This window comes from Dipodomys merriami, unplaced genomic scaffold, assembly GCF_024711535.1.
Source record: "Dipodomys merriami isolate MVZ:Mamm:240054 unplaced genomic scaffold, mDipMer1.0.p SCAF_21, whole genome shotgun sequence".
Classification (NCBI taxonomy): domain Eukaryota; kingdom Metazoa; phylum Chordata; class Mammalia; order Rodentia; family Heteromyidae; genus Dipodomys; species Dipodomys merriami.
Genome location: NW_027203493.1, coordinates 28554816 through 28580650, shown reverse-complemented (window position 1 = coordinate 28580650; position 25835 = coordinate 28554816). Strand labels below are relative to the sequence as shown.

Below are 25835 nucleotides of genomic sequence, written 5' to 3'. Positions count from 1 at the left end.
AGCAAGGCATTGTCTCAGCAAAGGGAACAAAAAAAAGAAAAACTGGATTATTAGCTACCTGTTAAACAAATAATAAGTTTTGATTACTCCTACTTTATCAATGTAAGGTCTATGACATTTACAATTCTGATCAACGTGAATTCTAGCTGAGTTTAGACCTCCCAAGTAGGTAGGTCTGCATTATATACCTACTTATTTGGGAGGAGACTGGGAGGACCATAGTTGGAGGCCAGCCCTGAGAGATACCCATCTCAATCTACAGCTGGATGCAGTTGTATACCTATCATCTTAGCTTCAAGAGAAGCATAACAGACCCAGGCCAGCCTGGTCATATATATGAGAACCTGTTCAAAATTAATGAAGGCAAAAAGGGCTTAAGTATGTATGACACAAGTGATACAATGCCTGCCCAATAAGCATACTCCCTGAGTTCAACTCCAAGTACTACCAAAAACCAAACAACCCCTCCCCACAAATAACCCCTCCCAAATCACAAAACAAAAACATGGCTTCTTTGTGTCCATTAAAATTACTGGTTAAAAAGAGCCAACCTATAGCCCCGAGGCAAAAGCACTTTGAGCTATTAGTCAATAATTCATTGCCAGTGTAGTAGTTCAAAGACTAACTGTATTACCAGCTCTCACTTGTCTACAACAAAATCCTGCACATGACTTGTTGAAATTCTATGTGATCATGATATTTTCTCATCTACCAGTAAAGCAAAACAGAAGAAGCTTAAACATTTTTGTTTCTAATGGATGCACTCTAGAGGGCAATAAATTCAATTTTTGTTTCTAGTCTTTAGTAAGCTATGCTACAAAAGAAACAGTATCAATTGTATTGAAATTTCTGAATCTACTTTTTTGAAAACTGAGATGATTTATTTTTTCCTTAGATTTCTTCCCATTCTGCCTACCTTTTCAAAGACAGTGTATAATCATTCTATTGAATTTTTCAGTAACTTGGTATAAGAAGGCTACAGATACTTGAGAGAAGTTTCTGTCTCTTGGTTTATTCAATCTCTTTGGTGGTGGTTCTTTATGTTCAGAATCTGTGTATTTTTTGAGTGGAGGGGAGTGTTATTTTTATCTTTGTAGATGGCTAGGCAATTTGTCCTATGAAGCAAAAACTTTAAATTTTTTTGTCTTTTTTGCCAGCCCTGGGACTTGAACTCAAGGCCTGGGCGCTGTCCCTGAGCTAGCACACTTATCACCTGAGCCACAGTGCCCTTTCCTGCTTTTTCTGTGTCTGTGGTACTGAGGAATCAAACTCAGGGCTTCATGCATTATAGGTAAGCACTCTACCAAGTTAAGCCATCTTCCCAGCCCTCAATTTTTTTTTTCTCCTTCCAGTTGCAGAGCTTGAATTCAAAGCCCAGGTGCTGACCCTGAGCTCCTTTTGATCAAGGCTAGTGCTCTACCACTTTTGAGCCACAGCTCTACTTTTTGTTTTTGTTGTTTTTGGGGGGTCTGGTCGTGGAGCCTGAACTCTGGGCCTGGGCGCTGTCCCTCGGCTCTTCAGCTCAAGGCTACCACTCTACCACTTGAGCCACAGCACCACTTCCGGCTTTTTTTCTTTTTGCTTATGTGGTGCTGAGGAATCGAACCCAGGGCCTCAGGTATGCAAGGCAAGCGCTCTACCACTGAGCCACCTTCCCAGCCCTTTTTTTTTTTTGGGTCCGGTAGTGGGGCCTGAACTCTGGGCCTGGGCGCTGTCCCTCAGCTCTTCAGCTCAAGGCTAACGCTCTACCACTTGAGCCACAGCGCCACTTCTGGCTTTTTTTTTCTTTTTGCTTATGTGGTGCTGGGGAATTGAACCCACGGCCTCATGCATGCAAGGCAAGCACTCTACCACTGAGCCACCTTCCCAGCCCGCCCTTTTTGTTTTTTGAGTGATTAATTTGGAGGTAAGAGCCTCAAGGGGGAATTTTCTGCCTGGACTGGCTTCAAACAGAGGTCCTCAGATCTCAGCCTCCTGAGTGGCTAGGATTAAAGGCTCTTTAAGTTAAAAACAATTTTTTTCAACACTCACATTATTCCTTTCTTTTTATCCCTTCAAAATTTTTATTATTTTCATTATATTTAAGGCAATGGGATCCAAATTCAACTCTTTTTCAAGATGTTAATAATCAGACAAGACAAGATCTCTGTAAATAATACTGATATAATAAGAAAGGAAGTTCAGCAGATGAGTTGGGCACCTTTATCTCCAAATACATGACACCTTTGTGTCTAATTAACCACCAAAAATCTGGAAGTGGAGCTGTGGCCTGGATTGTAGAGTGCTAGGCTTGAGCATGGAAAAAATAAAAAGTACAGCAGATGGATAGAAGAAAAGCAGTACTAGATTGAAGGGTTTAGGTTAGGTAAGGTTTGGGAGATCTTAAATGCCTACAAAAGCTGAATCTTTATTATTCTCTTCAATTTTCCTACTCAATTCTATATTTGATAGCAGTTTTATAATAATCTTTTTTGTTTGTGTCCATCCTTGGGCTTGAGCTCAGGCATGGCTGCTGTCCCTAAATCTTTTGCTCAAGGGTAGCAATATGAGATACTAGGGATTGAACTCACGGTCTCAAACTTGCTAGGCAGGTACTCTACCATTTAAGCCACACCTCCATCTCCTAATCTTATTTTTATTTAATTTTTTTGGGGGTCCAGTCATGGGGCCTGAACTCTGGGCCTGGGCGCTGTCCCTCAGCTCTTCAGCTCAAGGCTAGCACTCTACCACTTGAGCCACAGCACCACTTCTGGCTCTTTTCATTTTGCTTATGTGATGCTGAGGAATCGAACCCAGGGCCTCATGCATGCAAGGCAAGTGCTCTACCACTGAGCCACCTTCCCAGCCCATCCTAATCTTATTTTAATGCCCTCATTAGTGATCATTATTTTGATTCAAAATCAAACACAAAATTGCTGATATAATTACTAAAAAGATAAATCTTCTTTACCTGGGATTAGGAGGGTATCCAGAGGGGTAAGCAGAGATTCCACTTGGCATGCTTGGCATGTAGGAGGCTAAAAACAATTTTTAATATTTTAAAATAATACAATACATGCTATAATAAAGACTACTGAATAAAGTATGTATCATGTTAAACCACAGCAAATTTTCACAGCAAAATTTGAGGGTAAGATTTAGATCTCACCCTCAAAACAACAAACATCTGGCCAACAGTTTTTTATTTCATGGAATATTTTGAAATCAGAATTCTCAAATCACTAAATATGAGTTACAATACTCATGATAATCCCAACAAGAAACAACCAGCAAACAGGCTAAATTGCTCATCTCTACAAGCTCTCAAGGAATCTATAAATTGAGGCGAGTTATTTCAATTTGTAAATTAGAAAAAGGTAATTTTGGCTTCATTTGGTTTAAGATCAGTGATCAATGATCTCTTCACTGTACTTAAGAAATCTTGTTTTACTGTACTGGCCTAGGGCTTGAAATCAGGGCTTGGGCACTATCCCTGAGGTTTTGCTCAAGGCTAGCACTCTACTACGAGTCACAGCTCTACTTTTGGCTTTTTTGGTGCTTAACTGGAGTTAAGAATCTCATAGTTTCCAACTTGGGCTAGCTTCAAACTAAGAGCCTCAGATCTCAGCCTCCTGAGTAGCTAGGATTACAGGTGTGAGCCCCAGGTGCCAAGCCTGAAGAAATCTTTTGATGTTTCTTTTATGACTATGTTGACCAATTAGCACAGCTGTTTTTGTTGGCTTGAGAACTATAAAAGACTTCAAATTATCATGAGAAGTCCAACACAAAATTTACATTCATATTTATCTAGACTGACTATAAATAAAATCTTGGGAAATTATGGAAAAAAAGGTAAAATCTAGCAAACTTTTTTTTTTTTTTTGTCGGTCGTGGGGCTTGAACTCTGGGCCTGGACGCTGTCCCTCAGCTCTTCAGCTCAAGGCGAGCGCTCTACCACTTGAGCTACAGCGCCACTTCCGGTTTTCTGGTGGTTTATTGGTCTCTCCTGCCCGGGCTGGCTTTGAACCGCGATCCTCAGATCTCAGCCTCCTGAGTAGCTAGGATTACAGGCGTGAGCCACCAGCGCCCGGCAAATCTAGCAATCTTAAACAATGCTTTATACATTTTTTTCAAGACAGCATTAGTGGCATAGAACTAAGTTTATTAATGATGCCAAGAGGATAATTAACACGGAAGAAGAAAAGGTAATTTGCCTTAACTAAAAATGATTTATTCTCAAAATTAATTTTTCCTAAGTGAAACTTTTCTCATTGAATTAGCCCTTGAGGCAATAAATATTCTAGTGCCTTTTATGTGACAGAAATGAGAAATTTTATGGAGAGAGAAAAGAGAATAAAACAATGAACTCCTGGCTTCAAGTTGCTTAGATTCAGTTGAAGTGACAAAGAATGATTATATTGTGTTCTATGATATATTAAGTGTGAAGATTGGAAAAGTACAGAGTGCTATATTTGGGACCATCCAGGAGCAGGCTCTAATGTAAACTTAGGAGATAGGGCAAATAAAAGGGATCAAGTACCAGGACTAATGCAGGAAGCTTGAAGGTGAGAAACATGAAGATTTCAAAGAACCAACTTTTAGAGACTATAAATGGGTTTGAGAAGTATGCTGGGCTCCTATCTAGAAGGGTCTTTTACCAGAGTTGCAGAATATACATAATTTCCAAGTGTCAGTGTTCACAGTCTTGTTAGGATGATTCAATATAGATTTTTTAAAGTCAAATAAAGCAAGGATGATATTAAATATTTCAGAAATTTAAAAAAGTGTTTGAAAATATCACAGTAGCTAGATCTTTTTTCTGCCACAAAGCACAGCTGACCATTTGTGTGTGTGTGTGTGTGTACACACGCGTGTGCGTGTGCATGCATAGCATTTGGGGCTGAATTCAGGGCCTTGCACTTTTGCTTTACTTTTTTTGCTCAGTGCTGGTGCTTTACCACTTGAACTACACCTCCATCTCTACAAATACCTTTTTCAAAAGATAAGGACACTACTAAGTGTCAACAATAGACAACCACTCCTATAAATACAGACTACCTACCATCTCATAGTGGTTTGCAACTTCATTTAAGTACAAGCAATTTTCCTTTTCTGTAGTTCTAAAAAGCTAATAATTGTACCAAAGCCTTCAAGATTCAACTTTTAGAAGTAAGTATCATTTAAATCCCAGACAGCAAAGAACTAGATACCAGGTTAATTTTAGAGCCATAATAAAATGGGGCACCAATATATATAATACATGGGGTAACTGTGATAATATGAAGTCCTTAGCTGTGACTTATAGTTACCACTTAACAAATGCATAATCATTACTGTTGTCAAAAAATGAAGTTTGACTATACTATAGTGCTGATGTCTCCTTCTTCCTCATGGTCTGACCATGCTGCTCAGGCTATCTTTGAACTTCTGTGATCTTCCTGTATCTTGAGCAGCAGAAACTACAGGCACACACATCATGCTTGGCTATAACACTGTTAGATTTTTCTATTTTTTAAAATTCTTACTTTGTGCTATTGATGGGGCTTGAATGTAGTGGCTGGGTGTTGTCCTTGAATTATTTTGTTCAAGGGTAGCACTTTACCACTTGAGCCATAGTTCCAATTCCACCTTTTTGATAGGTAACTGGAGATAAGAGTCTCACAGACTTTCCTGCCCTGGCTAGCTCTGAACCATGATCCTCGTATCTCAGCTTCCTGAGATTACAGGATTACAGGCCTGTAGCATCAGTGCCTAGCATAACCCAGGTTTTAATGAGACACATAGCAAATTAAAAGCCATCCTATAAGAAATTAAAGGATATTCTGAGCAATGATGATACTAAAAGAAGTGTATAACACAATATTTATTTGAATATGTATCCAAATTTCTTGGCTATTTTTTTGTACGTGTGAGGGGAGGATAGAATTCAGATCTTTATTTCTTTATAGTAAAAAAAATATTAATGCTAAGAGCCACTCACGAGACTAAAATGTGAGGATTATGGTTCAAAAATCAACCAAGCTGAAAGGCTGGAGATTCTATCTGCACTTAACTAGTAAAAATGCTGAACCAGAGATGTGGCTCAAGTGGAAGAGTGCCAGCTGTGAGCAAGAACGATAAGTGTGAGGCTCTTAATTTCAAGCCCTGGTACTGGGACCAAAAAGAAAAAAAATGATGATGATGATTTATACTGCATAAACGTATAAAATGTATTAAAACTGGAATGAACTGATAAACTGGTCTCTAGTAATTTTACTTAAATTAACCCTAGAGTGTTACTGCTTGTAGTGAGTGAGCTGGAATCTGTGAGACTCTTATCTCCAACTAACCACCAAAAAGCTGGAAGTAGAGTTGTGGATCAAGTGGTAGAGAGCCAATCTTGAGGGGAAAAAGCTAAGGCACAGAGCCCAGGCCCTGAGTTCAAGCCCCAGTACTTGCACCAAAACGACAACAACAACAACAACAAAAAACTGCAATAGTGAACATAGTGTACACTCATTCTAAATACTGAAATTCCAATGTCAAGGAAAATCCGCAAAGTTAAGGGAACAAAAGCATTGCTTAGACTACCTAAATGTCTGAAAAGGGTTACTGGTTATGTTATATGAGCAAATAAATAACAATAAGATTAGGAAATATTTGGTACTTCAAAATCAAATAAGCAATACTGTGTACTCTTGGGTACTATAGTCAACAGTATTAAAAAAGATGAGAGCAAATTTCTGATCCAAAATAATCACTATTAGCAGGTGGGATGTGGATCTGAAAACCAAGCTTATTCTGAGAAGGTAGGAAAAGAGAGAAATGGGTTTGAAGCGTTGTGTTAAGATTCCCATTCTGCTTATATCAAGATGCTCTTCAAGAAAGATTAGGAAGGAATAGGATGATTTTTCAGAAGAAAATGAAAGCTCACATAATTTATGTTAAAACTTAAATAATGTCTCTAGTACCAGTACATGAAGCAGAGGGCAGGAGGATTACAAGTTTTGAGGCTAGGCTCAGCTACATGGTGAGTTCAAGGCCAGCCTGAGCTGCAATAGCAAAAAACAAAACAACAGTAACAACAAAAAACAAAGCTCAGTCATATTAAAAAATAATGTTCATCGAAAACAGACAGACAAAACAAACCACAGGTGAAAACACAAAGAAATACAAATTTAGTAAAGTCAAAACAATTAAGTACAACCAATTCCCAACTGTTCAGAGTATTTTTAAAGTATCAGTTAAAAATTGTTTACATAAATGGACTGTAGGGATAATAAATACCAATCAGAGAACTGACACAATCTCAATGTCTCCATCTTCCACAAATTGTAAAATCATGAATTGACTGTACTAAAGAGAAAACAGCTGAGAGCTAGATGTCCAATTGTGTATACCCAGAATAGCTGAATATGAATGATTCAATTAACCTTATACCTAATTCTTATGTACAATATTGATCATGGAGGTTCAAAAAGAAAAGACAGGCTACCTTTCACGTTATATTGCTTCCAAGCTAGTCAAGTAAGGCTATTCTATGGCATGCATAATTTAAAAATTCTAGCTCTATTTCAGCATTTTCTCCTCTATCTTGGAATTCAGCAGATCCACACATAGATTTCTACCCACAAACAGAAGCCCAAATGGCAGTCTTTGGTAGGAATCTGTACATGCAGATGTGGGGCCTCAGCATACTTCCCCAAATTCCACTAACTTGACAAGCTAAAAAGCAAAGTGCAGTTATTAAAAATTTTTATAAGGCTGTTTTCTTTTGTTTATGTTTTAAAATCGAATCTCAATTTTACTTACTATTTGGTGGCCCTGTAGCCTGATATGGTGGATATGACGCTGAAATAGTAGGTCGAGAGAAGACTGGAGGTTCCTCTCCAAATACCACAATCATGACCTGAATAAGCCCCAACAAATCTGACTGTGGCTAAAAAAGAAAAACATATAAATGTCAGCTCAAGTCATTTTCCAGTAAAAAAGAAAACTCTGGCCATTTATCATCAGTTTTTAACTCAGTTTGACAGTTTTCTAAGGTCTCAATCATAAAAATTTTATTTAATCTTATTTTAATAAAGGCAGGTGCTTTTTAATCATTATTTGTATGTTTGTGGGAGGCCTCGTTTCATGTATATAAAAACAGTATGCTAAACAGAATTATTCTTCATCTGAGTCCACAGACCTAACTAAAACTTTTAACTGTCAATGGACAATTTAAGTGTAATGACATAAACTCAGAAATGAATATAAGCAGTGGTCACAATGTGATTTAAAATTTTAAAAAAGCAATCTTATTACTTTGAAAACACACAGGAGTCTTTCTTTGTTTCTGTTGTTTGAGACAGGTCTGTCTTATAATTTGAACTTATAATTTTCCTACTTCAGCCTCCCAAGTCCTCAGATTATTTGGTCGGTTGTGGGGCCTGAACTCTGGGCCTGGGTGCTGTCCCTGAGCATTTCAGGTCAAGCTAGTGCTCTACCACTTGAGCCACAGCATCACTTCTGGCTTTTTCTGCTTATGTGGTGCTGAGGAATTGAACCCAGGGCTTCATGCATTGAAGGCAAACACTCTATTACAGAGCCACATTTCCAACCCCAGCTAAAACTTTTAAAATTTATTTATTTATTTATTTTATTTTTTGGCCAGTCATGGGGCCTGAACTCTGGGCCTGGACGCTGTTCCTCAGCTCAACTCAAGGCTAGTGCACTACCCACTTGAGCCACAGCACCATTTCCGACTTTTCTGCTTATGTGGTGCTGAGGAATTGAACCCAGGGCCTCATGCATGCAAGGCGAGCACTCTACCACTGAGCCACTTTCCCAGCCCTTAAAATTTATTTTTATTTAAGGCAGTATTTTTTTTTTTTTTTTTGTCGGTCATGGGGCTTGAACTCTGGGCCTGAGCGTTGTCCCTCAGCTTTTCAGCTCAAGGCGAGCGCTCTACCACTTGAGCTACAGCGCCACTTCCGGTTTTCTGGTGGTTTATTGGAGATAGGAGTCTTATGGACTTTTCCTGCCCGGGCTGGCTTTGAACCGCGATCCTCAGATCTCAGCCTCCTGAGTAGCTAGGATTACAGGCTTAAGCCACCTTGGCAGCAGTAGACATCTTAATCCTATTAATACTCACGTGTTTCCATTCATGTAGATAAGGAAGATATATTTTCCCATTTGCATCAACATGCTTTCCTGTTTTAATCGTCATTGAAATAGTAGGCTTAACGAAACAGATAGGGGGGTTATATGGGTATGTATCCAGCAGCCATAGGCATATTGGGATATTATATGTATTACCTGAGAGAGAAGGAGAAACTTGTTACTTTATTTTTGCTATTTTTCAATAGCTTATTAGGTAACAAAGAGACAATAATATACACATACATATAGCAACAAAACTTTCATTTCAAAGCAGTTTAAAACTAATTTCTCAAATTCTCATTTCACAAAATATATCAGTAGGATGAAGGCACTAAACTGATTACTATTCTCCCAGCATCTGCCTGCTGCTGTAAAACAGTCTTCACAAATTATCCTTTTTTAACTTCCATTTTTTAGTGTTTACTTATTTTTTAATATTTAGTGTTGCTAGGGTTTGAACTCAGTGACTCCCTCTAGAGCCATTCTTTTGACCAAATTGACTTTTTGCTACATATGTCATTTCAGTTAAGGCTTGCTTCGGGGGTTGGGGATTTGGAAATAAGAGGATAAATGTAACTTAAAGCACTATTATCAGAGATTAAAAACTTGATATTCCCTTTCTGAAATATAAAATCCAGTTCAACAATCAGATACTAACTGGTGTCTACAATGTGGTCAGCCACCAGTGCCTGGCTTAAGCAGTTTCTTTATGAAGCTGAATGTTTCCTTATCATTGTAAGCATCCCAGCAGAAGGTGGTGGACTGGATATCAGCGACAGGTTATCATCAGCATTATCACCAACAGCATAACCATAAATATCTACTTTTATTGTCTGCTTATTATATACCACATTGTGCTTCAAGTTTTTTCCATCTATCACTTACTGGCTGCCTGGACTGGCTTTGGAAACTGATCCTCAGACCTCATTCAGCCTCCTGAGTAGCTAGGATTACAGATGTGAGACACCAGTACCTGGCTACATATATTATTGATGCATTCTCAGTTAGCCTGAGTTGGGTACTATTATTAGTTAGGAATTATTCAAATATATAAAGTGTGTCTTGACCACTAAACCACATAAGTTCCCATGGATGGAAAAACTTGAATGGTGTGAGAGGTTGAACTAGAAGTTAAGATCATATTTTGGTTCTAATACTCTGACTTTTCAAAACATTCAATTTTTCTAATGCAATTAGGCATTTATTTGCTAATATATCCTAGTAAAGCTGGGTTTTTTCTTTCCCTTTTTTTTCATTGTGCTGAGGATCATTCGATAACCCAGGGCCTTGTGCATGCTAGGTGCATTAATAGATCAGGAAGTTTTTAAGCAGCTGAAAATGTGAGACTTTGCTGCCAAATGAAGATGACTTAGGACAGAACTATTATTAAAACCACGAAATGGTAGGTTGAATTTACTTAGAACCCTTCAACAATATAGTATGTCATCAAATATAACTACATTAGAACATAAATAAGTTGTTTACCTCTGTAAGGCACAGGAATTGTTCCAGTGAGGTTCATTAGTTCTCTGGAACTGCCATCATTAAAAACTGAAAGAAAAAAACAAAGATTTAATTACAAGCTTTTTTTTTTTTTTTGGTCGGTTGTGGGGCTTGAACTCTAGGACTGGGCGCTGTCGCTGAGCTCTTCAGCTCAAGGCAAGTGCTCTACCACTTGAGCCACAGCATTTCTTCCGGTTTTCTGGTGGTTTATTGAAGACAAGAGTTTCACAGAATTTCCTGCCCAGGCTGGCTTTGTACCATGATCCTTAGATCTCAGCCTCCTGAGTAGCTAGGATTACAGGCATGAGCCAGTGGGTGCCCAGCTTACAAGCATTTTTGTAGAAATACTTTAAGCTTTTTTGTTGCTCTTTTCACACACATTTGTTAAATGTATTAGTATCCTTGAAAAGGACTAACTTGTTCATGTACCACCTTCTTTGTATAACAAAGAATTCTTTGTTGATTGTATCTATGGACCAGCTCAATAATATAAAGAAAGAATGCTTTGGTCAATTTATAAAAATGGAGGTGAATGCTATGGTTCCAGTTCCAGTAAATATTAGCTTTTGATATCCAACTAACATAATTCTAAAACTATTTAAAAATCACTGTTAATGCAGAGGGTGTAACTGAAGGGTAGAACAGTTGCCTAGCATCCTGAGACCCTGGGTTTGATCCCTACTACCAAACCAAGATAATTTGATATTATTGGGAGGTGGCATAAGCTAAGAAGTAGATCTAGTTCAAAGGGGGTTATAGAGAGTGCTCCTCAAAAAGGTATATCTTGTCTCTAGCCCCTTTTCTCTCTCTGCTTCTTGGCTACCATAAAGTAAGTAATTTTCCTCTGCTAAGCCCTTCTGTCATGATGTTCTGCCTCACCACTGGCCCGTAGTCAATGTAATCCAAAAGACCATGAAACTTCTGAAACTGTGAGCCAAGAGAAATGTTTCCTCATTTAGGATAATTTTCTCAGGTATCTGTCACAGCAATGGAAAGCTAACAGATTTAATGTACAGTGAACATACAAAAAACTAGTTAGGCCAAGAACAGGGACTCATACCTGTCATTCCAGGTGTATGTGGAGATTGGGAGCATCAGTGTTCCAGGCCAGTTCTGTCAAAAAGTTCATGAGAACCTATTTCTACCAATAAAAATTTGGGTACTCCAGTCATCTTAGCTATGTTGATGCACAAATAGGAGAACCACAGTCCAGGCCAGCCTGGACATAAATGGGAGACCCTATTAGAAAAATAACTAAAGCTTATCTGCCTATCAAGCACAAAGTCTCAAGCCCAAACTCTATTACCACCAAACAGCTCTCTACATCGCTGATATTAGTTCTCTCACAAATTCTTTTGTTGGCAACTGTAAGGGTCCTTCCCCCCAGTCCTGGGCCTTATCCTTGAGCTCCTTTTGCTCAAGTCTAGTGCTCTACAACTTTAACTTTGAGCACAGTGCCACTTCTGGTTTTCTGGAGGTTAATTGGAGACAAGAGTCTCATGGACTTTCCTGCCTGGGCTGTCTGTGAACTGCGATCCTCAGATCTCAGCCTCTACAGTAGTAGTAAAATCAATTTCTATTTATTTTATGTATTTAAAAATAAAGACATCTTATATAAATTTAGGATTTTATTTACTCTAAAAGTATTTCGATCTTTTAAAATTTTTGTCTGGGAAGTGCTCTTATTCTACTTGTTAGCTCACAGCTGTTGTTCTGCTTCTTAAGCCATGCCTCCAGTCCATCATTTTGATGGTTAATAGAAGACAAAGTCTCACTGACTTTTTTGCCCAGGCTGGCTTCAAATCATGATCTTCTTATCTCAGCCTCTTCCACCAGCACTCATCTTAATTTTGTTTTAATTAAACAAATTAAAATTCCCTCTTCAACATTTTTCAGTAATGTCTAAGGATAAAATTGAGAAACAAGGAACTAAAAGATCTTTAAAACTTCCTCCTGCAAATGTATAATCCATGTGAATCCCTGGGTTTTACATTAAAACCACAAAACAGAAATAAACTCCTTCATAGGTTTACACTTGCAGAGTTGTATGAGAGCAATTAAAAAAAGAGCTAAACAAATACAAGCTCTTATAATTTTCCATTCCCTAACACTTTTATTAGTTGGAAGTTCAATTCTACAAATAAAATACCCAACAATTGCTGGGTGCTGGTGGCTCACGCCTGTAATGCTAGCTACTTAGGAGGCTGAGATCTGAGGATCACAGTTCAAAGCCAGCTAGAGCAGAAAAGTCCATGAAACTCTTATCTCCAATAAACCACTCAGAAAACCAGAAGTGGCACTGTGGCTCAAGTGGTAGAGAGCTTGCCTGGAGCTGAAGAGCTGAGGGACAGCTCCCAGGCCTAGAGTTCAAGCCCAAGGACAAAAAAAAACAAAAACCAACAATCTTAGAAAATGAGAAAACTATAGTCATAAACAAAGATCACACTCAAAGTATAGGAACAGGTATTTTCACTGCATGAACTCACCATATGACTCCAATACAGGTTTGAGATCTTTGTATAGAGTAATAACATTGACAGTTTCTCGTACAGTTAGGTCTCTGTATTTGTACTGAAAAACAAAAGTCAAAAAATAATTCAGTTCAAAACAAATGCTTGTTATTTTACTGTTAAATTACTTTTCTTACACTCTCATTTCCTTCACAGCACTTTTCTTAAGGAGTATAATTGTTTTCACTAATCATTAACATAATTAAAAGTCTGGAAGGACTTCAAGCTTTAATTTCACTTTTGTTACCCAGCTGAGCCCTTGAAAGTTACTCACCACCATTTTCTCTTTTCTCAAATCTGTGTGTGTGGGGGGGGGGTTCTTTGTTGTTATTTTTGTTATTTTCATTTGAGACAGCCCTCACTAGATCCTGTCACTTCATCAAGGTCATCAATGTATGTTAGAGGGTATGTAATGGCTAATTCTTATCTCCACGTTACTTAACCTATGAGCAGTAGTTGACAAGAGTTGATTCTTTCCTACTAAGGCATGTTAGTAATTTGATTTCCAGAGCACCAATGCTTGTATTCCTCTTTTCTGGCTATTCCTTCTCATTCTTTTCAATGATTCTTCCTTTTCTCCTCATCAGTTAATGTTACTGAATGTCAAAGCTCAATCCTTGGTACTCCTATTTATCTAAATTCATGTTTTGGTGGTTTCCTTTATATTTTAAAATGCCATTTATAAATTGAGAACTGCTAGATTAAAACTTCATAATTTGAAGCTCAGTGCTGGTGGCTTACCCTGTAATCCTACCTACTCAGGAGGCTGAGATCTGAAGAACACTGTTCAAAAGCCAGTGCCAGTTAGGAAAGTCTCCAAGACTCATCTCCAATTAGTTACCAAAAAGCCTGAAGTGGTAGGGCACCAGCCTTGAGGAAAAGAAGCTGACAGAGAATGAGGCTCTGAGTTTAATACCCAGCACCAGTAGAAAAACAACTTTCTGGTCTGAGCCTCTTTGCTGAACTCCAGTATCACAGTCCTTCATTTTGTATTTTTACTTACTCATGGTGAATCGCAGTTTGAAAATATTACCTGGAAAACTCTTGAAGTAAAAAACTGGTGTTAGTTTGCAGGAAGTTCTGAGTAGTGCAACACTGTGCTGAAATCTCATGTTGTCCTACCTAGGAAGTGAATCATTGCTTTGCCCAGAATATACATACACTGAATATTACCCTGCCTGCTAGTGACCTACAGGCTAAGATAAACAATTCCAATGTTTGTGTTCAAAAACTCTTATTTTACAAATGATCTCAAAGTGTAAAAGTAGTGATGCTAGCAACCTAATTATAATTAGTTCTATTTTTATCATTATTGTGAGTTCCTTTACTGTATTTAATCCATAAAGTATATATATATATTTTTTTTTAATTTTTTTTTTGCCAGTCATAGGGCCTGAACTCTGAGTCTGGGCACTGTCCCTCAGTTCTTCAGCTCAAGGCTAGTAGGCTAATACTCTAACCACAGCACCACTTTCGTTTTTTTCTGTTTATGTGGTGCTGAGGAATTGAACCCAGGGCCTCATGCATGCAAGGCAAGCACTCTACCATTGAGCATAGGAAAAAAAACCCCAGTATGTACAGGGTTCAGTTGCATCCTGCTTCAGGAATCCTATGTGGGTTTTGAAATACATTCCTATGGATGAACAAGGGTTTCCATCATTCTTGCTTTTATAAAAGTATCTGAAGCTAGTGTGCGCGCCAGTGGCTCTATCCAGGAGGCTGAGATCTGAGGATTGTGGTTGAAGCCAGCTGGGGAAAGTCAGTGAGATCCTTATCTCCAATTTTCCACCAAAAACTTGGAAGGGGAACTATGGCTCAAGTAGCTAAGACCTAGCCTTGGGCACAAAAAACTCAGGGGCAGTGCTCAAGTCCCGAGTTCAAGACTGGTGAAGTTAATTCTCAACCATTTCATATACATTATTCCAATTAGCTTTAAGGACAAAAAAGATTTAAACAAATAAGACGTTCCATTCGGCTATCTGGTGTCACATGTGAAGTAATTATCAAATTAAATTGCTTTAAAATACAAAATATCTAATCGCTTCTTACACACACACACACACACACACACACACACACACACACACACACACACACACACACACACCCATCCAGTTGTATTAATTGAAAGCAAATAAATATACGTTATAAACAGCATTCAATGGTTACTCCTAGTAAATCTCTGGCCATGGAATTCCATCTAGGGGAGGGAGGGACTAGCAATTCCGGATTCGCAGGACCATTTTACTTAATCGAGTCAATTCAAGTTTCTGGTCTCCCGCGGGCCGCCGCTGAGCCGCGTGGGGAATACCAATCTGAGCGAGCTACTCCGTCTCTGGGGGCCAGCGAGGGAAGGGCGCAGACGGATTCCCGGGACCGGCGCGGAGAACTGCCTCCGACCAGGAACTAAGTACCGCCCCTCCTTCTGTGTAGGAGATGTAAGCCGGAAACTCCAGCCCCGCCGGCAGTCCCGACTCTCCCGGAGAGAGGAGGGCAGGCGGCAGGTGGCAGGCGGCCGCAGCCCCGCGTCTTTGTGGAGGGTTGCCGCCCCCCACGCCCCGCGCCGCTCCGCGCGGCGCCATCAGCGATCGCCGGGCGCCGAGCGGCGCGGGCCGGGCCGTGAGGACCGCACCGCGGCTTCCGGCCCGCTGGGGAGGCCGGTGGGGCTGGACAGGTCCCCGGGTCGGGGGCGGAAGGGAGCGGTGGGCACGCGCGGGGCCACGAGCACGACGCGGCCTCACCTTGGACACCATTTTCTTGAGCTGGCTCTCTGACACCGCCATGACGGCCTCCTCACGACTCCCGTCCCCGCAGGCAGAGGGTCAGCCGCTGCGGGGCCGTCCCAGGCCGCCCCAGACAATCGCCAGCCGAGCGGCCTGCCCCCCACCCCCCACCTCTCACAACAGGAAGTCAGCACCATCGCGGCACTTCCGCTTCCCTTACGTCACTTCCGGGCCCGAGGCTCGGCCGAGATGGGTGGTAACCGAACGCAGCGGGGTGAGCGGGGCTTGGTGGGTGTTCAGACCCCCGTCCGCTCCTGTCCTGCGGCTATCTGGCAAATCAGAGTGGAGCCTAAAGCGTAGGGCAGGCTGGTTCTAAGGAGCGGGATTCTGGGCCGGGTAAGAGGGGCAGGTGTAAGGGAAGCTGGCGGGGCTCTCTGGTGAGCCTTCATTCACGTGAAGCAGGTGGGCCGGCGGGGCTGCTCGCACGGACCTGTCCTAGGGACAGTGACATGGGCAACTGCACTTCTAGTGCGGACTGAAGTGTTTCCCAGTTCTAACAGGGTCTGCGTTAGATCATGCGCAAGGGTTCTCTGATGATCAGACTTATCTTTCGAGTTTGAAAGTCTTAACATCCTACGTTGGCAAGGGCAAAGGGTTGGAAGCTCTTTTCTCAGGATGCCAAGCCCTATGTCTTCTCCAAGATAACCTTTTCCTCAAAAAACATGTGTGCCCAGATACAGAAACAGGCAGGCTGCATTCTACATTGCCTTATATCTGTGTTCTAGCCTGACCACCTTTCAAGACAGGTCCTTGAAGGCAACCTTTTTTTCCTATCTTCATTGCCTTCGTACAGTACAAGTATTCGATCGTATGTGAAATTCCCGTTCAAGTAAAGGCTCACTACGTGATTAGTCTTAGGTTTGATGATGTGAATGGATTATAGCTCTAGTGAGAATAAGGCTATGGCACTGATTCTCTTATAAGTTAGCATCTAAGTGGAGGTCACATACATTAAGGGCCCTATTAAAAGCATATAGAAGACTCATCATACACACACACACACACACACAGGCTAACCCAACAGGTATCATCATTAGATAAGTTAATTCTATAAAGTTATTTCTAATCTGTTAGTTAAAGCAAAAGATTACTGCCCTTGCAGTGTTTTTTTTGTTGTTGTTGTTTTTTGTCAGTCATGGGGCTTGAACTCTAGGTCTGGGTGCTGTCCCTGAGCTTTTCAGCTCAAGGCTAGCGCTCCACCACCAGAGCCACAGAATTACTTCCGGTTTTCTGGTGGTTAATTGGAGATCAATGTCTCACGGACTTTTCTACCTGGGCTGGCTTTGAACAGCGATTCTCAGTTATCAGCCTCCTGAGTAGCTAGGATTAATTACAGGCATGAGCCACCAACGCCTGGCCCCTGCAGTTTTTTGCCTGCTTAAAAACATGGTTTTCAAAATGTTCTTAAAGCCACAGCATACTTAGAAGTACCTTCAATTACTGCAGTTCTGCTTTTGTGAATTGGAGGAGTGCTAGGTAATAGATTTCTTATAAAGTTTTCTTAGCCAGGCATAATAGCATATGTTTGTAATCCTATTAACGGGGGAGGCGAAGGAAAAAGGATCATACATTCATGGGGAAAAAAAGTGATAAAAGCTGGTCTTTTCATTTTGTATACAGGCTGCTTAAAATGAAATAATTAAATGTTCTGAGTGCTGTGTGAATCATATGAAAACACTAAAGAAATCAGGCATCATTAGGTCATTTTAAAATCAAGTTTATTCTTGACATTTAAAGAAAACAATGCAAATTGCAAAATAAAAATATGTATCTTCTGTAGTTTCAGAGAAACATTTTAACCCAAGTCCCACTAAAAATCATAAGAGGCACTGCATGATTTTGGGAAAAAGTTAACTGATGGTGGCAATGGTCACTTTCTTATCACAGTGAACTTGCAACATAATTGTTAATGTACTTAAGCATATGTCTGATACAGAGTATTGCTTCTATTTCTTGGCCTTCCAGAGAGTGAGGACTATTACTCATCTTCAAATATTCAAATTCTAACACAATACTTGGAGAAACAGTAGGCGTTCAAGAAATATATTGTATTGAAATGTTCCATTCAGAATAGAATCAATTTTTGACAATTCTAGTGTAACTATTTTGCAATTGTTCATTAGAAATCAGATTTAAGAATGTATCCAATTTCTAACTACCATTTATTAAAAATGCTTATCTTTCCAATATGCAAGGTTTTTTGTCTCTTTTTTTTTTTTCTTCTTCCAGTGCTGGGAACAAACCCAAGGCTTTGGGCATGTTAGGCAGGTTCTCTATCCCTATTTATATACACTGGGCCCAAATGTCTATGGTCTTTATCCAGTTAAATCTGGGAACCTTTCCAAGCTATTAATTTTCAGCTTTCTTAAACAAGGTATATGGAATTCCATCTGCTGATCACCATTATCACTATCTACTACTAAGTAAACATTAGATTATTTCCTTTTTACCTAGGATACATGTGTCATTGACAACCCATTTGGCTTCTATTATCATAGCCAGATTTGGATTTACTTGTTGTATGACTCTAAAACATGTTGGACTTCTTCACAGTGCTTACTATATTTGCAGCTGTATATTTACTTGTGAAATTTGATGACTGTGTTTCTCACAGTCTATTTTCTTTCTTATACTAGCTTATAAGCACCAGAGGGTTTGTATCTAGTCCAGACACGTTCATCATTTGTACCTGCTTTGTAAAAACTCCTATTAAGTATTAGCTAAATGATTACAAATAAACATTGGCATCAGTATATATCCCATCCACTATTTGCTGAGGATATATCCCATAAGACAGAGAATCTTTCCAAACACTTTTTTTTTTTTTTTTAAGTAAGCCACTATATATGCCACTTGCTGGTACACCTGTGGTCCTAACTACTCAGAAGGCCAGGATCTGAGGATTGCAGTTAAAAGCCAGCCTAGGCAGGAAAGTCCATGAAACTATCTCCAATAAACTACTCAAAAAAGCTGGAAGTAGCACTGTGGCTCAAGTGGTAGAGCACTGGCCTTGAATAAAAGAGAGCTCAGGAACAGCACCCAGGCCAAGAGTTCAAGCCCCAAGACTGGCAAAAAATTAAAATATAAAAAAAAAGTTACTACAGAGAATAAAACTTTCATAGTACTCAAATCCCCAACTTTTGGGTCTTGTGATGATCATTGGCTGTTAGGACTTTTTTCCCTTTTTGGTGTCTACAAAGTTGAGGTTGTATGGATATGTAGTGTCCTTTAAAAGCCATAAGATTGTAGTTACTAAATCTCAACATTCTACTTAATAAAGTAATGATGGTAATAGTGCCTTCCTCAGTGGATTATTTTGAGGCTACAATAAATAAACCACTAAGCACAATGCCTGGCACAGAAAATTACTGATTTAGCTGCTAAAATAGTTGCGTATCACAACAGTACCAACATGGTATCTTTCACATACAAAAATATTATTGTCCTACCAGTATAGTATATGTATGCTAAGTGATTTCTTCTGCAATGATTAAAAGATCTGTTCAGAAACACCCGTCCATTCAACCTCTTTTCCCTTAATACCAATGGCTTTTCATGAAAACTTCATATTTTGACCTAATAAATGGTTTGTTATTTATATGTCCATTATAATATACATTTCTCTATGCTTTTACTAATACCATAGTTTGTGACATGGAAATCTTAAACATCCTAGGAAGATGTAATATAACATTTCAGAAAAGAAATTCCACTAGAAATTAAATTATATGTAATGTTTTCTTTATATGTTGAAAGGTATTTTTATTTTAAATTTAAAACTTTGTATTTTTATTATTTTACTATTTAAATAGATATACAGAGCCTTTAATTATTTAAAAGTAAATATAAGATTCTTTTCTAAGCACCAGGGGCTGATATCTATGATCACAGTACTCAGGATACTGAGAAATGGGATCATTATTCAAAGCCAGCCCGGCAGACAAAAGAAGGGAATAAAGCTATGGCTCAAGAGGTAAAGTGTCAGCTGTGATCAGAAAAAGCCAAGGGAGAGGTCAAAGTCATGAAGTTCAAGCCCCAGTATAAATAATAATAAATTATTTTTGATAAATTTTTGTTTTTAGATGTACTGGGGTTTAACCTCAGAGCTTTATGCTTGCTGAGCAAGTTTGCTCTACCATTTGAGCCACTCTGCTAGTTTCTCTTTTCTAGCTTTTGGTAGTTAATGAATCATTTGAAGAGTGAAAAATAAAACACTTTGCCAACTGGATTCTGCAAAAAAAAAAAAAATCCGAATACCATAAGCTGTGAATCTTTGGAATGTGTACCTAGTCTTGATTTTATAAGTAAGGCCCATTCTGACCTTTCTGCTTTATGTTTATTATAAATGTCAAAGAGCAGTTGTTTAAAATTTATTTCGTACAAGGTATTTCCAAAGTGCTAAATGTGCTTGAGTTTAGGATATACAATTCAAAATTATGTACACTGAAGAATAATAGTAATCTCTGTTGTAGGTTTAAAGAACAGAATTGTTACATCAAGAACCCCAAAGCGCTGGGTGCCGGTGGTTCACGCCTGTAATCCTAGCTACTCAGGAGGCTGAGATCTGAGGATCATGGTTCAAAGCCAGCCCAGGCAGAAAAGTCTGTGAGACTCTTATCTCCAACAAACCACTAGAAAACTGGAAGTGGCGCTGAGGCTCAAGTGGTAGAGCACTCGCCTTGAGCTGAAGAGCTGAAGGACAGCGCTCAGGCCCAGAGTTCAAGCCCCATGACTGACAAAAAAAAAAAAAAAAAAAAAAGAACCCCAAAGGAAATTAGATTTTTAACTTGAACTTTTTAAAGACTCAAATTAGAAAGCTACTAAGAAACCGTCTATTTTAACCAAGCAAGGGTAAATAAAGATACAGAATTTCTCAAACTTATCTGTGCTGGCAAAATTAAATGACCTTTCTTCCTTAGGTAACTATACTTGAGAATCAAAGTTTTAACTGTTGTTGGAGACCATGGATTGTGGATGCACTGCTTTGCAGTTTCTCAGCCACTGTGTCTTCTTTCACTGTGTTTCTGATCACTTCAGATACGCCAGTGGCTCCAAGAATGCAAGGCAGACTTAAAAACACTTCACTATGTATATCATAATATCCCTGAGATGAAAAGAGTAGGGATTATAATAGATTAATCATTCTAAAAAGTAATACAATATAATTTTCACCATTCATTTCATACATTTGAACAGTCTTGCTATGTAATCCAGGCTGGCCTTAAACTCATTATGAAGCTGGCATTGGATCTGAGATTCTCTTGCCTTAGACTCTCATCACAAGATTCATAGTTATGTACTACCATGTTTAGCTTTATTTACCAATTGTTTTTTTTCAGTTGGTCATGGGGTTTGAACTCAGTGCCTGGGAGCTATCCCTGAGCTTTTTGTCTCTACCACTATGAACCACAGTGCCACTTCTGGTTTTCTGGAAGTTAACTGGAGTGGAGATAAGAGTCTCATGGACTTTCCAGCCCAGTCTGTCTTTGAATTGCAATCCTTAGATCTCAGTGTTCTGAGGAGCTAGGATTACAGGCATGAACCATGGGTGCCCATCTACTTACTTATTTCTTAAACTCAAATAATAACTTCAGAAAAATTTTGAGACATGGGAAGAACTTGGTCAAGGTATTCCCTTTATAGGTAGGTAAGCAGGCTGACTGCAATGTGCGTTAGAAGCAGGTTGAGAGCTAAGAAAAATAAGTGGTCAGAATTTCTTGGGGAGTGGGCAGAGTAGGTGTTCTGGATAGTCAAATACGGTAACTTTTTTGTTGCTATTGTGCCACTCCTGGGGCTTGAACTCAGAGGCTGAAAGCTGCCCCTTAGTCTTTTTGCTAGAGGCTAATGTTCTACTACTTGAGCCACAACTCCACTTCTGGCTTTTTGATGGTTAACTGGAATTAAGAGTCTTGTGAACTTTCCTGCCAAGGCTGGCTTTGAACCTCAATTCTCAGATCTCAGCTTCCTGAGTTAAAAGCTAGGATTACAGGCATAAGCCACCAGTACCTGACAAACATAATAACTTTTCTTTCCACATTGTATTTCCCTGCTGGAAAATTCTAAATTTCCAAAAATATTTGACTAAACATTTGTACCTCATTTTAGATGTCCTTTACAGAATTTATATCCTGAATAATGTGACAAAAATAAACTGGAGTAGACTAATAACCAGCTTAGACCAGCTAGCACATCAATCAGGGTGAGTTGGTAGGCTAAAGTGACAAAAGACAACCAGAAGTTCAGGTCATATAAACACTTCTTTTTTTTTTGGGTCCGGTTGTGGGGCCTGAACTCTGGGCCTGGGCACTGTCCCTCAGCTCGTCAGCTCAAGGCTAGTGCTCTACCACTTGAGCTACAGCGCCACTTCCGGCTTTTTTCTTATGTGGTGCTGAGGAATCGAACCCAGGGCCTCAGGCATGCAAGGCAAGCGCTCTACCACTGAGCCACCTTCCCAGCCCCCATATAAACACTTCTTGAGGAATCTTGAAAATTATGAAGTGAGAGAGAAACTGAGCAGAAGTCTAGAATTTCCATAGATAACAGGATAATGATACTAAAGATACCTAGATAAGAGTTTGAATAGCACATTTGCTGGTTTTACATTATTAATAGAAAAGGTCAGAATACAAGAGTGAGAGTAACTGTTACCTTTGCGAAAACTGACACAGAGTGTACTTTCTTTTTATTGTTCACAATGCTGTCAACCAGGTCAGCAACTGACAGTCCAACAGACCAGGATCTTTGACCTTTTACCCTTAATAGTTCCATTGCTCTAGGTTTTAAAGACAAAATTCTCAATAAATGTCCAAAATATACACTATTTAGTATACATTAAGGTATAATATATTTTTATGATATGAAAATAAAAGTTATACATCAATTATTAGGCTAGCATACAGATAATTAAGAAACTTCTTTAAAAACAAACTTTAAAAAAAAAAGTTAGATACTTTAGAGAAAATACAAATACCCTAATAACAGATGTTTCTTTCCACTTCTTACTATTCTTTTTTTTTTGTTGGTTGTGGAGCTTGAACTCTGGGCCTGGGCACTGTCCCTCAGCTCTTCAGCTCAAGGTGAGTGCTCTATCACTTGAGTCACAGTGCCACCTCTGGTTTTCTAGTGGTTTATTGGAGATAAGAGTCTCACAGACTTTCCTGCCGGGGCTGGCTTTGAACCGTGATCTTCAGATCTCAGCCTCCTGAGTAGCTAGGATTAAAGGCGTGAGCCATCAGCTCTCGGCTTATTCATTATTTTTTATTGTTACTGTAAAGATGGTGTACAGAAGAGTTATAGCTACATACATCAGGTAATGAGTACATTTTTTTTTTGGACAATATCATCTCTTTCCTCATTTTCTCCCAGTTTTTTCCTCCTGAGCCCCTCTTCTACAAGTTGTAAAGTTCATTTCCAACAGTGTCGAGTACCACTGCTGCATCTGTTCACCCTTTGTCCCACCATTTCTGTGTTCCCCTATACCCTCCTCCAAACAGATAAATGTACATATAAGACAAATGGTACAGAAACAAAAAATGGGGGGGAGTGTAGTTGTGGAGGTGGGAGGGAAGGGATGGTAAGGGAAAAACAAAGGAAGAGGCAACAATGCTTGATAAGAAATGTACTCATTACCTTGCTCATGTAACTGTAAACCCCTCTGTATAGTATTTTCATAATTAAAAAACTTTTGTTAAAAAAAGAAATAAAAAACAGCAACAAAGAAGGGAAAAAAAACAAGCAAAATAACCTCTTGCTTCCATTTGCTGGAGTTCATTTTGATAAATATTATTTTATATGATCGTATGCCCATATCTAATGAATGTTTGTAAATATTTAACTAATATGAATTAAAACATCAACTACCAGTTTAGACTATCAAAAAAATGAAACAATTGATGACTAAGAAGCTACAGATAGGTATTCCTGTAACTAATGTTGAGAGTATAAAGTAATCTTTTAGAAAGATTTGGCAAAATCTGATCTAGAAATTCCTCTTGCGGGAGTTTATCTTACAGTAACATGCTCAAATTTATAGACTCAAGTATTTGGAAATAATTAACAAAGGAGATTGGTTCCATAAATCACTACCAAATGCAGTACCATATAGCTATTAAGAAAAACAAGATAAGGCTGGGAAGGGGGCTCAGTGGTAGAGCGCTTGCCTTGCATGCATGAGGCCCTGGGTTCGATTCCTCAGCACCACATAAGCAAAAAGAAAAAAGCCGGAAGTGGCATTGTGGCTCAAGTGGTAGAGTGCTAGCCTTGAGCTGAAGAGCTGAGGGACAACGCTCAGGCCCAGAGTTCAGGCCCTATGACTGGACCCACCCCTCCCCCCAAAAAAAAAAAAAAAAAAGAAAAACAAGATAGACTTATATGGAAAGATACCCAGATTTACTGTTAAGGAAGCATGTTGTAAGATAGTATGAATAGCATGAATCTATTATAAGAAATAACAATATGTTTATAGAAGTATTGAAAACAAACCAGATGAATTAATAAATTTAACAGGAGTTCTCTATAAAAGATAGAATTACCCCAGATTTTTACTATCTACTTTATAGATCTTGTAGTATTTGAAGTTTTATTATATGTATATACATTTTTGGTGTTTTTTTTTTTTAACCTATGGCCTGGGTGCTGTTCCTGAGCTTTTTAGCTGAAGGCTAAAGGCTAGTAGAGCCAAAGCTCCACTTCCGATTTTTAGAAGTTCAATGGAGATAAGAGTCTCATGGACTTTCCTGTCCAGTTGGCTTAGAACTGCAATCCTAAAATCTCAGCTTCCTGAGTAGCTAGGATTACAAGCATAAGGCACCAGCACCTGGCCATATATTCTTTTTATAAAAATATAAATTAATCATTTACATTTGTTTCTTTAAAAAAAAAAAAGGGCAGTATAGCTCAGTAGTAAAGCATATGTTTACCATGCTCCAGGCCCTGGGTTTAATCCCCAGTACCACCAAAACAGAACAAAAAAGTTTATAAATGCAAGGTAATTATATACTATTCTTCTCAATAAGAAAGCATTCTTTCTACTTGTTATGATCTAAAAACTACAAGTCAAAAGTTTAAAAGCTAAATTATACCACCACCTAAGAATTTAGATAAATTTGTTATTACGTGGCAGTGAAACAACAAATTATGTGAAAATATGTGTGTGTAAATCCAACCTGGGAAGCACAGAACCTGGAAAATCTCAGAATATGGAAGACCTCATAATAAAGGCGAACAGCAAGAATCTGTGGATATACACTTGCCCTCTTGAACATATAAAATGACATATTCACATTAGACTGATTTGAAAATATACTTATGCATGATCAATATAATTCCTAAGTGGTTATGGGAAAATTTCCTTCTACATTAAGAAAATTGCCAATATCCTTAGATGACTGAATATAAGATGACTGTCTCAACTAAGGAAGATGTTCTACTTTTTAAATGTCAGCTGGAAGAGTTTACAAAGTAATCTTAGATGTACCCTGAGGTAAGAAATCAAAGACCCTGAATCAAAGACTAGGGCTGGGAAGGTGGCTCAGTGGTAGAGTGCTTGCCTTGCATGCATGAGGTCCTGGGTTCAATTCCTCCATACCACATAAGCAGAAAACGCCAGAAGTGGTGCTGTGGCTCAAGTGGTAGAGCAATAGCCTTGAGCTGAAGAGCTGAGGGACAGGGCCCAGGCCCAGAGTTCAGGCCCCAAAACTGACCAAAAAAAAAAAAAAAAGAAATCAAAGACTATACTCCCTTATACTTTGGAATTTATCCACATTAGGTAGTTTTTCTTAACAGAAGCCTGATAAGAGCATGCTGTATAAACATTTGTGATTTTTAGTTGGATTTGTGCAAATTTGCAATGTTACCTGTTAGACATCTGTGCTTGAGAGCTATGACTCATTCCTTCCTCTTGGCCACCCCATGTGGGCACTAAAAATTAAATGAAAAA

The 25835-nt window shown here is 39.0% G+C and overlaps 2 protein-coding genes across 7 annotated transcripts in view; both read right to left on the bottom strand.

Annotated features, from left to right (window-relative positions):
• The window catches only part of Tsg101 (tumor susceptibility 101), a 29609-nt gene extending 13599 nt beyond the window's left edge, over positions 1-16010 (bottom strand). The window contains exons 1-6 of one of the 2 annotated variants that reach the window (XM_070032753.1): positions 15857-16010; positions 13092-13176; positions 10588-10653; positions 9095-9258; positions 7771-7897; positions 2951-3017 (exon numbers count right to left, since the gene is read on the bottom strand). In XM_070032753.1, coding sequence (XP_069888854.1) covers positions 2951-3017; positions 7771-7897; positions 9095-9258; positions 10588-10653; positions 13092-13176; positions 15857-15898 — 551 coding nt within the window. In that variant the 5' untranslated portion in view covers positions 15899-16010. Of the gene's footprint in view, positions 1-2950; positions 3018-7770; positions 7898-9094; positions 9259-10587; positions 10654-11665; positions 11688-13091; positions 13177-15856 lie in introns of those variants that run through there. The other variant, XM_070032754.1, reaches the window with a different exon arrangement.
• Positions 16011-17598: 1588 nt separating this feature from the next.
• The window catches only part of Uevld (UEV and lactate/malate dehyrogenase domains), a 54494-nt gene continuing 46257 nt past the window's right edge, over positions 17599-25835 (bottom strand). For 3 of the 5 annotated variants that reach the window (XM_070032746.1, XM_070032745.1, XM_070032750.1), the window contains 3 exons: positions 25753-25816; positions 22547-22670; positions 17599-21002 (listed from right to left, as the gene is read on the bottom strand). In XM_070032746.1, the coding sequence (XP_069888847.1) occupies positions 20835-21002; positions 22547-22670; positions 25753-25816 (356 nt within the window). In that variant the 3' untranslated portion in view covers positions 17599-20834. The other 2 variants (XM_070032748.1, XM_070032747.1) reach the window with 2 other exon arrangements.